This window comes from Trachurus japonicus, chromosome 20 (genome assembly GCF_045865225.1).
Source record: "Trachurus japonicus isolate A0001 chromosome 20, Traja_1.0".
NCBI classification, from domain to species: domain Eukaryota; kingdom Metazoa; phylum Chordata; class Actinopteri; order Carangiformes; family Carangidae; genus Trachurus; species Trachurus japonicus.
In genome coordinates this window covers 20,125,920-20,143,545 of record NC_140926.1, presented here as the reverse complement: position 1 = coordinate 20,143,545, position 17,626 = coordinate 20,125,920, and the positions used below count along the sequence as shown (strand labels likewise).

Here is a 17,626-nt window from a genome sequence, read left to right as displayed (position 1 = left end):
GGATAATTTTTTAGTGTTTTTTTTTTTTTACATTTTCATTTAAAGGATGCAAATTCCGAGCAAACGCAGGCACTGAAAAACCCACAACCTTGTGTGAGAACACATAGAAAACAACTTAAAAAGGATGTAACAGTCACATTCATGCGTTCAAATGTGCACCAAAACCAACCAAGAATGAAGGACGGACCCGTTTCTCTTTAAACATGAGAGCGGACGTGAACAAAGCTTTATCTTCTGTGACGCGTTTCGCTCTGCAGCCATGATTGACTGAAGTGTTTTGAGGAGTTGTTTTTTTTAAACACTCAGTGCAGTGGAAAATATCAATTGAGCATCACCATATTGTGATGTTCCAGTGTTTGGGGCTTTTGTCTCTTTTCTGAAGTGTCAGTCACTGTCCTCCATGTATTAAAAATGAGAGATTTCCTCGAGGGTTCCACATCGTCTCCGCTTTAGAGTGTACTTACCGACTCTGTTCCCCTCTAAACCGCCACTATAGTAATTGAGATGAGCCACAAGAGAGAAGGAACTTGGAGCCAAGTCAAAACTTTCATCTTTTATTCACAAGCCGTGGCACAAATGCCATTTCAGACTTCCTTCATCTCAAACCCTCCCTAAAGATGAGTCTCTCTTTTTTTTTTTTTGCTCTACTGTATGGTATCTCTACATATGGTGCTAGCTTTACATTCTGATAGTCCTATTAATAACAATTCCAATAAAATATAACAGCACCGAGTCTTTCAGACACAGGTTTTATTATGAGCAATGGGGCAATTTGGCATAGAAGCATGTGGGTGTTCAAAGAAAGCCCATCACTTATCTAAATAGCACAGAGTCATACGCTGAATGTCAAGTTATTAACTATGGCTGTAATACAAATTCCATTCAGAGGCCAGATTAAATTAGCAAAATGCTGAACTGCTTGCTAATCAAAAAAATGGAGAGCTATTCTGAAATGGATTTGTTTCACGGCATGGTCATTTTTCATCAGGATGACTTGGAGCAGTATGTTTCGCTTCCTGTTTTGCACCAAATGATGCTCATAGTCAATTTGCCACTTGAGCATTTTTCCCCCTTTTAAAATAATTCACAGCAGCCCGGGTTTGTTTTTTGTTTTTTTCACCCTCTCAGGTTTTTAGCATCGTTTCACTGTCTAAAAATCTGATAAGGATTTCAGTTTCCAGTGATTTCTCTCTGAGCACAACTGTCTCACCTGCTCGTCTCCGGCTCCATCCAGCCTCATCCTGGTGGTAGACAATATGTTGGAATTGCCTCCAGTCCTTCCTCAGACCTCAGGGACTTTTTTCATTTTGTCTCTTCGCTCCTTTCTTGTGGGGGAATTGAAAAGTCAGTGCTCAATAATGGAATAAATGGGTTTAAAGGGTTGGGGCGGAGAAGCGTGTCCTTATCCAGGTATTAGTTAACAACCCAGACACAATATCAGCCTTGTGTTCGATACCACATCAACCATGGACTCTCCGCAACGTGGACATTTTTCCCTCAATTGCCTTTTACCTTTTATGTTTAATATTTTAATTACATTTCCTGTTAATTTGTCACATTAAGTTGCATGGGCACTAAAATCGACCTGTAATACTGAACTCATAACATACACTGTTGCTAATCCCGTGTATTAATCAATCAATTTTTCATGTTTATTCATCAACATAAACATGTAATCCAACCAGGAAATGAATTTGAGATTGGAATGCAGCTAATCACATGGTCTGTTGAGTCTGTAAACCATGAAATACAGGCAATTTCAATCCAAGACTGTACTCTACATTGGATGCAAGAACGCCTCTCTGCAGCAGTGACCGGCTGTGTGAAGCCGAGTGAAACATCTTACGTCAAGGTGAAAAATGCTCGGTTGGCACCTGAGCCAGGTCTCTAGATGGGCCAGATGGACCTGCTGAGTTTTTACAACATGATTTCCTGATACGTCTCCCAGATATTGCTAGAGTTAAAGTAGGTTTCATACTTGAATGACATTAATGTATTTACTATAAAGTCCTGCGGCTTTATTTGCCTCAGCTGAATAGAAAACCAAACTTTTATTGGATGCTTTCCATCCAATTTTTTCCTCTTTAATGTCTGTTGGATCATATTTTAATAAGATGCCCCCATGTTTTACAATCTGTCCCTGCAGTTAGATTCCTGTTCCTGCCTTTGATGTGAATACAAACTTTACACCTCTCCCAGTTCCTTAAATAGTTTCATATTAAAAGCCCTCCAGCAAGTTCTTCCTATCCCGGTTCCACTCCAAGACTTTCATGGTGAAATATATATATGAGCTGTTGAGTGTCATTAACATGTGAGCAGTATTTCTGCAGCGCTGCAAATTTAATGTGGCATCATCAAATCCATTGTAGGCCTTCTGTCTGTTTCATGTTTACATACCTGTGTCTTAGAGATCATTGCTTAGCAACAAAAATGGTAATAAGAAAGAAAGACTGTTATATTTTGAAGGGCATTTTTAGCATTTAACGAAATGCTTAAAAATATTAATGAGTGGTTGGCGGGATACATAAAAGTGATGTTGTGTGCAACATAAAAAATGTGATCTGCTTTCACAATTTGGCACACTTAAATTTGAATGTCCTGCTTTGAGAAGATGCAAATGTTGTTTAAAAAGGGGCTTTCAAACACCATTTCAACCATCACTCAAACTGATCTTAAATCAAATTCAAATTCACATTCTCATTCAATACCATGCATTTTCTGAGTAGTTGGTTTAGTTATGGTATGCCATCATGTCAACGTTAAAATTTGAATACCACTGCTTGAACTCAGTATTGACTGCATTGGTTTCATACTATCAAGGGTCACTGTCACACAATGGCCAATTCCAATATCAAAGAAGTAAATTAGTAAATATTTTCAGTATTGGTGAACCAATAAGCACGCAGTATGCTTAGATCAAAATCTAACAATGCTCATGATTGGCTGTTTATTTAGAGACTGAGCTTAAAAACAAAACAAAGTTAAAGCTTGTCATTTATTTTAGTTGAAATAGATTGATAAAATTCGCACTGAAATTATTTCATGCCCAACATATAATGCTTCATGACCTGCTTAGTCTCTGTTGCTCCAAAAGCAAAGAGAGGCCACTTGTGTTTTTACATCAACCTCTCAATCCTGCTCATCAGCTGTGGCCAGGTTGTTGTCCCTTCTCTTTCATGGACAAAGTGAAATCACCCTCAGAAGTTTGCAGAGTTGGACCAATATTGACCAAGAAAATGAAACCTGATGGGAAACTTCCACAACTTTCTTATCACACAATTTTGTGCCGCCCTGAGCCAAACCACTCAATCCCACCTCAGTGCTGATACTCTTGTAGTCCTCCACTGCCTCTTCATTTAGTAGCTGCTGGCCTGGCTAGCCCCGCCGCGCTAGCACGCAACCGCTCGTTCCATTTTTGGTACTTTGGCTTTCTGCACTGTAGCCATAAACGCTACATAAATTTAGATTGGACCTGCACCGTGCCCAGGACCAATCTTCCAGAGAGGTGGGGGGTAATTTACGAGGTGCGAGTCGGGGCACGGATGTATCAGCACGGCTTTATTACAGTCCATCACAGGGGCTGATTAAATTGAAGTGTAGATTGGTAGACAGCAGCAGACGCCTCATTCAGCTGAAGACTTTGACACAATAGTGTAAGTTAAATCATAGAAACGTTGGATATCCAAAAGCATCATAACATTCAATGCTTTCTGTTGCATGTCTCTGTTGCTGCTGTATTTTATCAGCAGAGACATTTTTGTTTCCCGTCTGTTCTCCTGCTCTCCCTCACCCTCCCTCCCTTCCTTCCTCTGTCTCTCTGTCTCTTTGCCCACCTGCCAACTCTAAGCAGACACAGACACACACACACACACACATACACACACCTTTGCCTCAGTAAAGCTGTGATGGAGATGTAAAGAAACTCTGTTTGGCTGTGCTTGCTGGCAGATGACTCTCGTATGGCCAGCCCAACAGATTACGTTGAAACCTTTTTAGTTTAGTTCAGGTGCTGAACCCACCAAAAAAAAAGAAAAAAAAAAAGAAAAGACAGAGAGAGAGAGAGAGAGAGAAAAGCACACCCAGCCTCTTGTGGGGAAGAGCTTGACGGGGAGGGAGAGAAAGGTAGGGACAAGACTGAGAATGAATCTGGGGAGAGAGCGAATAGCCAAACACACACTGTCTGCAGCTCCTACAAGTGAGAGTTGGAGAAGGCGACTTGTCCTGGAGAGACACAGACTGATAAACCCTATGAGGGAGAAGAGTCAGTGAGGAAGATCGAGAGCTGCGAAAAAGTCAAAGAGGGATAGGCAGAGCGGCGTGGAGGAAACCGGGGTGGGGATGGGGGGCAGGGGAGTTGGGGGGGGGGGGCAGTAGCTGATGGGGGAGACCGCCAGAACGAGTGAAGTCAGGGAGCACACATTTCCCAAGAGCCTTTCCTGGCGAATGGATCACCGTGCATCAGACCGAATCCTTGTCGTTGTGTGATTGATTGGCTAACGTGGAAGTGTGCTTGGATTGTGCCAGTCATCTGACAGCAGGAGAAGGAGAGGGAGAGGGAGGAGAGGAGAGGAGGGGAGGGGAGGGAAGGAAGGGGGTCCTCCGGCTCGAGGAAGAGGGCTCCACTAATCCTCCCACTCTGAGGTGAAGCCTCCCACTCATTCGGCACTTGTCCAGAGGACTTTTTCTGTCTTGAGAAACAGGAGAGGAGGAGAAGAAGGAGAAGAGGGAGAGTGTGTTAGAGGAGCTTTTTGCTGTCACTTCAGTCATGTCAATGCTAATTGCCACCCAGCAGATCGATACCACCACCTCCAAAATGGTAAGCGAGAAGCTGCACTCATACTGTAGTGTGCATACTAAAGAACTGTTGAGCCGGATCTGTGTGTGCTGTGGCTGCAGCCTTGCATTTGTGACACCATGTTTCATCTTTATTAGCACTATTAGGCCCATGTGGTTTGCATGCAGCTAATTCACTCTAAACACTTCTGCCCTCGCTGTTTTTTATTACGTGTTAATTGAACTGTTTGTTGGTTTTACTTGAAGAGGAACGTTTGCATCGAGAGAAATCTCAATTATGACGTGCGTGTGTCTAAGTGTGTGTCTGTCCTGCCAGCCTGGGTCCGGCCACGGGAGTGTTAGGAGAGTTATGCCGTCCTCACACAATGACAGGAGGGACTGTTGTGGTGATGGGTTAGCGCTGCCCCCTCGGGGATATAGGGGAGGGGGGCTCTGCTTCATAACTCACTCACCATCTCTCAAGGCTCCCGCACGAAGGTGGAAGTTAAATCAGACTCTCCACCTGTCTCGTTAAGTCAGCCTCTCTCCACTCATCTTTTTCATCCTTTTTATTTGCACACCCCCCTCCCCTCCTCCCTCCCTTCCTTCATTTGAACCTTCGCAAGCCCCTCAAAGTTTTGTCACATCAGCGGCTCTGACAGACTGTGGCTGTAGCCAGAAGTGACTCTTTTTTTAGTGCTTGTGTTTGCTTGTTGGAGGAGGGAGGTGGGGTGAGTGTGGGGGGACGGAGGGGCGGGGGGTTAAAATGTGGGCCGCCGCAACACACTTGTCAATTGGCCTTGGCTGCCATGGCTTGTTTTGGGAATAACATAAGCGTCATATTACTCGGACGATGTATGACAGAAAGTTTTGCAGTGAAGTTTCAGTGTTTTGCCAAAGAGGCTCCGTGACGGAAATTCAACCCGGCACCTACAGTAACAGTACAGTGTGCTGTTGCTCAGTGCAATTAATGCGATGCAGAGTTTGAACAACATGTAAAATGAAATCAAATCACATTAACATACGCAGCACGCACATTTGCATTTTTAGACGCTGGTAAGGTCACGTTTTACTGCTGCTTTTAAAATGCACTCAACATCACACATGCTCTGATCATGTTATGTATGTGGGAGGGGAAGTGTAGTCTTCAATTAGCCAGAGGAGGATGTCTGGTGGAAAGAAAATCCACTTCTCCAAAGAAAATAACACTAGTTTTGTATATTTTTTCTTCCACAAGAAAGAAAATCTAACAAAGGTCATTCTGAGATTCTTAGAGGCTGCTAACAAAAGGCATGTGGGTTTAACAAGATACGTAATGTTAAAGGTGGTGTTTGTTGTACTGTTATGCACCCAAGGTTGTGTACAACCCCATCTTTTTTGTCCTGCCATGACTCATCCTGTTACACCTGTCGACGCTGACAACACTGTTAGGGAGAGGCTTTACACTGCAGGCTTCGCATTTCCCCTTCGAATCAACACAGGGCTTGGACACAAACTCGTTTCGAAAAGTTTCTATGAAGTTCAAGAGCATTGCAGAAATAAACAAGGTTACTCATTCGGAAATCATGGAAGTATGATCATTATTTTGTTCTACTTATGTTATTGACCAGAAGTGGATCATTCCGGCTCTGTAAATGTGGTGAATCTGATGATGATTCTAACCTTGTGCTTGATATAATGAGATTTTTTATACTGGCTGGGTTTTGCAAGACTGCTGCAAATGATCACAAGAGGGCTCTTTGTCAATGTGAAGGTGGGTATCTCAGCTAGAGATAGTTTTGAAGAGGGGAAGTCATTTTTCTGCTTGGCACTTGTAGATTACGCTGGTCAAAGATGGTGGAGTAGTTTGATCTGTCTTCCTGGTTCACTGATTGTAGGAATATTGGTGTTTTTCTTTTTTTTTTTTACTTTAGCATGATGCACCCTTAACGTCTTAAAACATCGACCCTCCCAATCAGCTCTGTCCTCTTTCAGTTCCAATCCCCCGGTCTCATTGCGCAATGTTTCATCAACCAGTGCACTTTAACAGTGATGCACTGGATCCAGTGCTCTCTTCCCTCCCGCGTGTCCTGGAGCCTGGGGTCAGCCCTTTGATACGTGCAGATCAGATGATTTACAGGCCAGTAGTAGCAGCAGCAGCAGCAGCAGCAGCAGCAGCAGCAGCCAGGCCTGTCTGAAGGTTTAGATGTGTCAGATTTTTAATACAAAGCTCCCCCAGTCTCCCTCATACATCCCCGGGCAGACAGCACACATCACTACTCTGAGTTAAGATGTCTCATTTCCCAGCTAATGTGTCTAATTCCAATCGGTCTGTTACATTAAAATGGTTTCCAGCTCATGAGCTGTTATCCCTGGTGGAAATTCCTCACTTCAAACCATAGAAATGCTTTTCTCACAGAGCAGGGAACGGGAGGAGGAAGGCGATTGTAGGAACGTATATGAATGGTATAAATGTTGTTGGAAGAACAGTTTGTACAAATTCTGCTCAGGTTTCACTCCAGCACGGGGAAATATTTGTGTGCTATGTAGCAGATTGGTTCTGTAAAAATGGGGAAACGTTACAAAATAAAAAAAGAAGCTAGATTTAGTATTGATTCTTTTTGAAATGACAGATGATCGACTACAACACACAGCAAAGGCTAAAATATGAATAAGTGATTTTCTCTGCGGACATTTGTCTCCGGCGTCGCTCCTCTATGGCATTTAAGTCCTACTTCTCCTCAAATAAATCAATAATTACTTTAAATCCACAGTTTTCAATTTTTTTCAGTCATTTACCCAACCCCTTTTGCTTCCCAAGACAGAATATTTATAAAAGGAAGAAAAAAAGTGAGTACCGAAATGACTAATGTGGAATTGATGTATTGATTTTTGTGTGTGTTTGCTAATTGAAGCCCTAGCTAACGCGTTCTAGCCAGTTCACTTGGCCTTGAGTCAAGATTGTGACTTAAATCCTGTAGTAAAACAAATTAAAAAGCCATCAGATATAAGGACAGCAGGTTGTTGTGGTAATAACAAAGCTTTTTCACATTCAGAAACTCAACATACCTGTACGTGTGTGTGTTTACTGTACGTGCGAGGCAAGTTAATATGCCAGCAGTTTGCGTGAGGCAGATTTATCTGAACTTTTCATTCTTCTTCCAGCTCCCTCTTTTCTCTTTCTTAGTCATTACTTTTGTCTTCACACCATTAATTCATACCCTGTCCTCTCAGTTCTTACTTGCAGCTTTTTTTCCCTCTTTTCCCACCTCGGTCTTACCTTCTGTAAACCTCTCACAGTTATAATTTGAAGACATCTGGAGGCACAAATAAACAGAGGGCTCAGGGTGTTTGTGTGTTGGTGCTGCAGCCGGCAGTGCTTGCAGCAAAACAACAAGGAAAAACGATAGAGTAATAAGCTGCAGCCAGGCGCCTGAATTCTTCCTGTTTCTTTATGCTTACCTGATAGGCTCAAATCTTCTTGGACAGGCACATGATTAAAACCCCATAATAAGCAAAACCACAAAATGTAAATTTAAAGGCCTGGGTGATTTGATAAAGATATTGATATCTATAAGAGGATATGTTTGTGGTCTTCAGGACCAAAAATGTCTCTCTGGAACAGATCAGTCAGTGATTGAATAAAAACAAAGCAGATAAACAAACCAGGAAGACTCAAGAAGCCAAAAGTGAGTCTTGGGGCATGGCTGAATGTAGTGACAGCTTTATTGTGACATCACAAAGTTACAGAAATCCAGACAGTTCATTTTCATGATCAGTTTCTGAATACAGGCTGGGTTTATTTCTCTGTAGACTGAGGCTTTGATACTTTCAAAGTATTAATATTGAACCTATATACAGTATATATATATATAAGAATATGATAATGAAAAAAAACAACAACTCTCTACTAGGGACCTTTAAATATCAGTGGAAGTTTTAAACAATACTATAATGTGAGGCTAAATTTGGACTATGAGTACATTACCTTATTCTCTTTACTGCAGGATTCAGGGTTATTTAAGCATAAACATCCATCCATTTACCAAATTTCATAACAATCCATGCTAACACGCAGATGTTTCAAGCAAGGTTAGTCTTAGTTCAGCAGTTCAACACAAAGAGCAGCTACTGTAAGGCTGTCAGTACCATTGTTTTTGTTGGCATTTGGTCATAAATCAAAGTACTGGACACATTTAAAGTGATATTATTTCATGTTGTGGACTATGATTGTACATTAGTGTGGATTTAGAGCATCCACAGAGCTGCTAAAAGGAATGTGTACTGGGTCTGAATATTTCAGGCAGCACAAATATTATATTGCTTCATTGAGGAGCTGCAACAAGCCGATACTGAATATATATGATACTATTACGAAGATGATTGTAATAGTCTTTGAGTCTCTTAAGGGAAAACAAAAGCAGGGATAAAAGCGGGGATAAATCCAACACCCAGAGAGCAAACTGTAGCTGTATCAACCACCCGCAGAAGCTAGTAGCTTTTCAACTTAGACCTCCTCACATGTTTTTTTCAGTCACTGCTTCTGGATTTGTTGGGTTATTGCTGAGCCGCCAGAATGACAAATCAACCCTCAGCAAACAGACTTTTTCTACTTGGACCACCATCTTCCCCCATATGTGAAATTATTCTGCTGGCCCTGTCTGGGAAATGGGATCCAAGTCAACACAGAAGCATGAGATAACTGAAATGCATTTTTTTTTCTTTTTTGCCCATCCTCCTCCCAGCCTTGCATCTGCAAATTACCTTTGTGCCTCTTACACTTTATGTGCTCGATGTTTCACCCGCCGTTACGGCTCACGCCCGCTCTCTGCTGCCGGCTTGTTTCTATTTCTCCCCTTCAGCCCTCCTCCCTGCTCGCTCTGTCCCTCTAAATTTCCCGGGGACTTTATCTTGCCCATTTCAAATAGGATTGGGACTCCATTTGCCACGCTTCATGTCACTTTGCCAGAGAATTCCACAGTTGATATAGACACATCATAAAACTGCAGAATGAGCAAAATATGATTTGTCAAAACTTTCTTTCCCCTCCATCATGCTGTTTGTCATTTTCCGAGATTTGTTTCTGCTTCGTTATACTTTTAACACATGGTGAGGGATCGGTGCCATGGTATTGGGCAGATGGAGGCGTCCATCAAGCAAGAGAAAAAAAAAAGTTGCTGCTGTCGGATTGGTGTTGAGGCGAGTAGGTGGTTTCACAGCAGCAAGTGACAGCACCTATTAATTTGGCCATTTAATTTTAAGTCCAACAGCGTCAGGCTCCAGCACCTTCAATCTCCCCCTGTCATTCAAAACAAGCCTCAAGCCAATGGGCCACAAACACACACACACACACACACACACACACACACACACACACACACACACACACACACACACACATCCACGTACACATAGAGTAAACACAAGGCCTTTAATCTAAGCTGAAACTTAGCCTGGTCCTAACCCAGAGGATGCACCTTCCCAGGAAGAGGCCTTTAAATCAGTCAGAGTGGCCGTACTGTATAACCTGCCACAGTCTGAGCCACCGCGGCAACATCTTGGCCATACTTAGGGACAGATGTAAGGGTGTGTAAAATGATTGCAGTTGCAAATTGGCTTCTCTTGTCATAAAGTAGAGGTCCAACAGACCCGAATATCCTGGGTAATAGCCAGATTGATCCTCCCTCTGTGAAGCTGGGGATTGAAGGTGGAGGTTTATGACAGTATTCTCAGTGAGAAATGGACTGCAACGGAGGAATGTGACACCACAGTATAAATTCATGAGTTCTTGCGCTCCCTCTTCCCCCTTCCCTCTCGCTCTCTCTTTCCTCACCTGAACCGTTGCTCCTGCTGTGAACGCCTGCTCCCATCACGGCTTCCAGAAGGGGATTTTCTTTTTCTCTGACAAGGTCAAACTTTGCGCTTTACCCCACATGTAGTCCTCCCACACTTCTTCTTTCAAGTTTATCAGATGGATTAGTTATTCTACCATGTTTTGATGTAATCTTTTCTTGTTTGAAGTTTTTTCTCTCCTCCTTTTTTAAAGAAAGAAAAGAAAATCAAGTTACAGGGTCAGTTCACCCAAATTACTATTTCAGCTTGTTTTGGTTGACTTTACAGGTTTTGAGATATTGTTTTCAGTAGGATTGGAAGTCGAGGGCTGAACAGTCATATGCTTGCTAGCTTTTCAAAACCATTCATGAATACCAATATGTTTTACTCTCGCAGTTGTTATTGCAAAGCAAAGCTATAACATCAATCCCATGATTCTACTAGCAACAAGGAGTCACTGCAGAGAGGAAAGCGTGGTTTGATTTCAAGACGAAAGACGACAACAATGATAGTCATACATAGGCTCTATTTGAGTGGCTGCCAAGGTCCTTTAGTTTAAATCAACCCAAATTTTGTCACAGTGTGTGTTTTTTTACGCTTTTCAAATAACAAATTTGTGGATATACTGTGAGCTAAAGTAACTGACTGACTGGCAATAACCTGCAGGTGAGGCATTGAGGCCAGGAATACATTGGATGTGTGGCGAGAGCGTGGTGGCTGTGGAACGTCTTGATTTTATTTCCATGTGCATGTTAACAGGTTAGTGACACACTGGTGTGATCTAGTAGAGAATCTCGCCTATTCTGCACGCGCCCAACACGTGTCCCACCAGAAATTCAGCTTCCACTGTAGTTGTCGAAGGAAAGGCTGAATCTGAGTTTGTTACAGACGTGAAAAAATATGAATATTCTCTTATTCAGCTGTGTGTACAGACAGTGGCATTTTAGTGACCTTTTCTTGTCAAAATTCATCAGAAATTAATTAACAACGAAATTAAATCCTACAGTCCAGTAACCTGAAATGTAGGGAGATGGAGCTGCGATGCAGCAAAGTCAGTTTGAACACGTCTGTGTGATTCTCGGCAGCTTTCAAGCAATGTCAGCCACCATGCTAACACATAGCAGGCAGGTGTGTTCCCGGCTTTAGGAAACATCTGTACATCAAATAACCTGTGTTGCACTCTCCCCTCTCTGAAGTGCATGGGTCTCTGCATGTACATCAGTCACATGTCGCGCTGCCCACCTCCTCAAATTCTCAACCCACAGGAAACTCTGGAATGTCTGTAAAATGGTGATTTCAAGTAAGGGGCTGGAGCAATATGCTGAAACATCTCTTCTTAACGTGGGCTTGAATTTTCTCATTTCATCCATTTTAGATGATGAGGGTCTGTTTCTACAGCTAGCTCCCCGGCTTTGGCTAGCACTCATGCTACAGCTCAGAGATCAAACATGCACTGTCACACGTAAAACTGATCAGCAAACATGAAGAGAACCAATAAATGTTTTTAACGACAATCTTTCAAAGGTGCAACCCCTCATATCCTCATGCTGCAAATCCAAACAATGTTCTGACCCACAGAACTTGATATTAAAAGTCTCATATTTAACACTTTTCCTGTGTTTTATTTGAAATCTTGATCAATGAGAAGATGTATGTGTGGCTTTAGGAATAAGACGGGGGAAAAACAAAACATCTCAAGGTACTGTAGTTTGACATCTCTCTCAGGTTTCTTTCTATAGTGCTCCAACAGGTTGGTCAGAAAATCAGATCAGAGGCTCATAGCCTTTCCCCTGTTGACTAATTTATTGTGACATCACAAAGTCACAGAAGTCCTAGCTCCTTATTTTAAGGCTCAGTTTCTGAATGCAGGCTGTGTGCATTTCTCTGTGGACTGAGGGCTTTGATACTTTCATAGTATTTCTACTGAACCGAGACCTGCTTTATGATAAACAAAAGACTACATCTCATTTTATACAATATTGGACCATTAAATCCAAGTGACGTTATAACATTTATACAAACGGCAAGTAAATTAAAGTTGCCTTGGGAAAATATGTGCATGTCTGCTTGATGGAGTACTGTATCTATTAAAAACACAGATTCTTGTGTTTGAATATTTCACTGCATAAACATCATCCAGCCTCAAAGAGTCATAACAAGCAGATTTATTGACAGTGTCTGATAGAGAGGAGTAATATTCGTTTTTCATAAAGCCACAACAAGAGGAAATAGGGGAGGAAACTGTATTAGAAAAAATGCATTTTTTCCCTGTAATTATGTGAAACTGCCCATTAAATCATGCTCTTTTTGAGTCTGAATCATTTTTATTCCACCATCCAGCATCAGAGATATTGATCCTGTTGTTTAATTCATGTTACTTGAAGCTTGTCAGGATGATTGACCACCTCCCTCTGGCCACATTAATTTCTCCCCGCCAGCTCTGCATCTTAAAAATCCACTGGCGATGACACAGCATTTGGAAATAACTGTGGACAGTGACCCAACAACTCCCACTGCCACCTCGTACTGTGGCAGCTGCTTGTACACCACCTTCATTTTTATGATGGAGGAAAGGATTTAGTGAGTGCAGCCCTCCAGAGTAGTTCCAGTCCAAGGAGGGGATGTGGCTTGATAAGTACAGCTCCTGCACAGTAGCATGAAATGGGAAACTATCCATCATAAATCATGCTGGCTGGCTGAAAGGAGGGGACACACTGGCATGTGTGTGAGCTCATCAGCCCTGCTAATAACTTCAGCAAGAAGTTGCAACATAGATTTATGATTTTTTTTTTTACATTTAGCAGAACATTGAGCTGTTTATTCAGAAACAGACATAGATGAATTAAGCTACATGTATCCACTAGATGCCAGTGTTTATTCTGTTTTGGAGCATTTAATATCCACAAATATGTGTGATTGATACAGTATGACTTGGCGTTGCTGTGTTTGCTGCTGTTTGGTTTTTACCTTAAATGGCTTTTTTATGTATGAAACCCATTGGGGCACAAGAGAGGAAATTGAGCAGAATATTGGAACAATTCCCTGTCACTGGTTTCCAGGAAGCACCCACAGGGAGAGCTGCATTCATGCATGATAACATGACTCAATGAGAATTGTCCTTAATTGAATAAAATGCACCTGGAGCATATCTAAATCCTCTTTGTTTAGGGAAAACGGATGTATTTTGCTTATTTTTCTTTTGTTTCTTAGAAGTTTGTAATGTTCCACTGAGTTTATATCAGACAGTCCTTCCCCACACAGAGGAGACTCTGGCTGGGGACAGCTCTGCCCTCTGGTGCCCAAGTGCAGGATCTCGTCTGATCTGACCCTCCCCCTACACAGCTAGGTTTAACTCCTCATAGGCCCAAGAAATAATCATATTTAATGCTTCCTATGTTGTCGATATGATGGGATGATCTAATAAGACCTTACTGCGGGTCCAAGAAGTGCCTTCCTGCTCACTTTTTCCACATTATTAATAACCAGTTTGAAGATGTTCCACATATTCAGTCCACCTTGAAATGTACTGCATCAGTACCCTCAGGATTTCCTGCAGTTTGACAAATCTTGCTACCCAGCCTCCTCTTTTTTTTCTACCTAATCACATCACTACAGTGCCTGAAAATTGAATTGCATTTCTGGGTCCTGTGCCAGAGTCTGAGATGGATTTGATGTGCAGAAACACATGGAAGCATTTTTTCTATCCTTTTATGAAACATTTCTTGGAAATCAATGGTAATTTTTATTTTTTTTTGCAGAGCCAGAGCAGATCAGGGGAGTGTACTATCTATATATGTGGGTTTGCAGCTGAGTAATCAAGTCATGCAATGCAGGGTGTGTTTCTAATCTATTTAGATTACAAACACACCCTGCAGACTTCTTTTAGGAAGTGGTCTTAATTGAAAAGTAAATCTGAGCAGATGTGAGTTGTTTTCCTGTTGGTGAAAGTAAAGGAGGGAAGATGTTTGCATTTCATGAGGCTTTGAGTTTTTCCCAGAGAAGTTGTGCCTGCTCTTGCAATTTATGCATTACGTGGGCTGTGATGAGTGGATTAGATCTTCCACCTATCTGTCACAGCGAGGTTTAAAAATCCCAGCATGCTCAGCTTGTTGGGTCCACAGAGGGCGTTGTTCTGTGTCCTGTGAGGCTGTACAGGAACAAATCAAATTACAGATTTTGCTGTATGAAATGACTCTTCCTGTGCTGTGATCACAAATCAAGCTAGATGTTGTATCTGGGCTCAGATCCTTGTTTGAATCTTCATAAATGCAGTTCCTCATGACTCATTTCCTCATTTAGAGATTAATCAGCTTTTCTGATCAATAGCCTCATCACTGGATGGGAATAATACTGTCATCTTGCAAGGAAAACAGATCAGGATTTGGTAAATATAGTAAACCTAGGCACTTCATTGTTGTTTAAAACACACAAATTGAACGTGTCTCCTTGGACTTTGGGGAATATCAAAGACAAAACAAAACAAGCATTGAGAAAACATTATTGTTAGTTGCAGCTCGATATTCACTTGTTCATGTATTTATTTGCACCTTCAGCACACAACTTAATTCATTCACCCAGCGGTTTGTATCACACACATTGCCCTGACTGTAAAGTGTCACCAGTGAGTTGATGTATTGGTGGAATTAATGGAAGAAACCAAGTAATAACATTTAAATGGGAAACAAATGAGTACAACTTGTCACTTCTGCCACTGAAACTTTGAAGAAAAAAGAATAAGTCTCTGTGAAATCTCCTTGAGCGATGTCAGACGGATTCATGTTCTTATTTTATGGTCTAACAAAACCTGTCTTCTTGTAAATGTGCCAGGCCTGTCAACTTTTCCCTGCGTTTTCCTCCACACGGGGGCACTCTTGCTCTCCGCACGACACCTCTCCAACTGAAATGGAGGCAAAGATTAAAAAAAAAAAAAAAAAAAAACTAAATAGAGGTACTTGAAGCTCACTATCTGCAAAGTCATGATAAGTTTCGACCGCAAATCTTCTGATATCTGATCTGTTAATGTGGCGCTGGGTCGTTGGCGGTTGTTTGGTACATCAGCGGGGCTGTGTAACGCTCAGACCTTCCAGTCCCTGAGCGGTTATCAGCGGTCACTTTCTTTTCTGCCACGAGGGAGGGAAAGGAGGGAGACGGGATATCGCGGAGGCACGATCCCGGTGTCTTTCGGGTCCGGATCATGAGTGTTTCCTTCAGTCTCCTGTGACCCAGCCTGCTTCGCTTTGCTGTCAGTTTCGCATCAAGTTGGGGAAAGTGTTGGAAACTGCGTCGCTGCCGCATCGGTGAGACCAGAGAAAGTACGTGATGTGAATCCTGAACAGCTTGGACTGATTTTTTTTTTTTTTTTAACTGAACCAGAGCATCTTCTAATCGAATTACCTCAGTCATTATTCATTGACCTTCTCTAACTCGGACTTTCTTTTGCATTTATTGATTGACAACACAGACTCTCCAAGTTATTCTCTATCTCTCTCTTTTTTTGACGAATAGTCGAAATGGCGTCGCTGTATCAAAGATTCACCGGCAAGATCAACACAAACAAATCCTTCCCTAACCCTCCAGAGGCGAGCCATCTCCTCGGGCAAGGTGTGGAGGGGGAGAGGGCGGTGGAGAACCAACGACCCCAGCCTCAGCATCAGTACCGTCGGCAGCGCGGCGAGGACGAGGATGTAAGAAACTTAACACGTCAATCACTGCCGTTGTTTCTCGATTAGACAAATGCGCCCTTATACACATGGCATCGACTTTTAAATGATGAGCTATATTGATTGTAGAGCCCAGGAAAAGGTTGAGTGTACTTAGTGTCTCTTTGCTGTTAATTACAACTCCCCACTGTTTAGAGGGGAAAGTTGTCAAAGTTGTGCGTCATTGCCTCAATTGGCTGACTTGTCTGTCAATAAATGACGCGTCAGTAACGTTTCTTGGAGAGCGATACGCGCTCAGTGGCGCTGTCGGGTCACTTAATACATCTCACAAATGACACGTCAGAATCTTTGACACTATTGGTGCTGTTGTTGGATGCGCATCGGGTCCTACTTTTACACCTAACATGCATCTGTTTAAACCGTCCTTGAAAGTAGATTTTCACTGTGGGTGGAATTAATTTATGGCAAACACCCTCATTCCCTGACCTTTTCCACAAGCTTCTGTTTTTTGTCATTATGTTACATGTTCATACAGGGCAGATGTTGTGCTGTGAAAATGCAGAAGTAGCCATGACTCAGACTGCATTTTGTTCTCCCCCAGATGATTTATTTGTGGAGGGATTTTCATACATTTCAACGGGGTCACCTTGGCTCTTTAATAATGGCGGTATTCTAATCCCTGTTTGGCCGTTCTGAGCTCCCGCCCGAGCCTGAACCGTTGCCAAAACCATCAGGTAGGACGAGCAGAGCCGTGGCGCTGTCCATGGTGCTGAACCACTGACTGTCTGTTTACCCTCTGTATTCGCTGTCCATGGTGCTGAATGGTCGACTGCCTCTTCGCCCGTCATGGTCGCTGTCCGAGGTGCTGAAGCACAGACTGACTTTACTCGCTCTAGTCGCTGTCCATGGTTCTGAAAACAAGACAGCAGGTCCCAAGCCTTTTTTTTTATTGTGAGGCTGCATTTGTTTGTCACTTCCTCACATGACACATTTGCATTGCTGCTTTCCCCTTGTTTGCTGAAAGTTGTTACATATACTGCCTGTGCAGTTCCTTGGGATAAGATGGTTTAGTGTCTGAGGTTTAAAGATTTCACATTGCAGAAAGCAAACCTCTTTTAGTTGTCAAAATAACAGGCAGCCCAAATGTTTTTAATATACATTACAACCTATAGACTCCAGGGTTTTCTAGAATTGATGGATTGCAGCTTGAACTTTCTGCTATTGAGAATTATATAAAATAACTATACAAAAACAGATCTTTTCAAAATCAGACATTTTTATTTAGTTTTTCGTTGTCATACATAATATAGGCCTATATGTATTTGTTACTGATGAATGATATGATTATATATCAAGCAATGATCAGAATTAGGATATAAGTT

At 42.1% G+C, this 17,626-nt stretch overlaps 1 protein-coding gene across 7 annotated transcripts in view; it reads left to right on the top strand.

The window, feature by feature from the left end:
* dpp6a (dipeptidyl-peptidase 6a) overlaps positions 1–17,626 on the top strand; it is a 219,788-nt gene that overhangs the window by 49,918 nt on the left and 152,244 nt on the right. Inside the window, exon 1 of one of the 7 annotated variants that reach the window (XM_085764056.1) lies at positions 4,598–4,816. The exons of 3 other annotated variants lie outside the window; for them this stretch is intronic. In XM_085764056.1, the coding sequence (XP_085620182.1) occupies positions 4,766–4,816 (51 nt within the window). In that variant the 5' untranslated portion in view covers positions 4,598–4,765. Of the gene's footprint in view, positions 1–4,597; positions 4,817–15,930; positions 16,269–17,626 lie in introns of those variants that run through there. 3 more of the 7 variants (XM_085764049.1, XM_085764048.1, XM_085764050.1) reach the window with 3 other exon arrangements.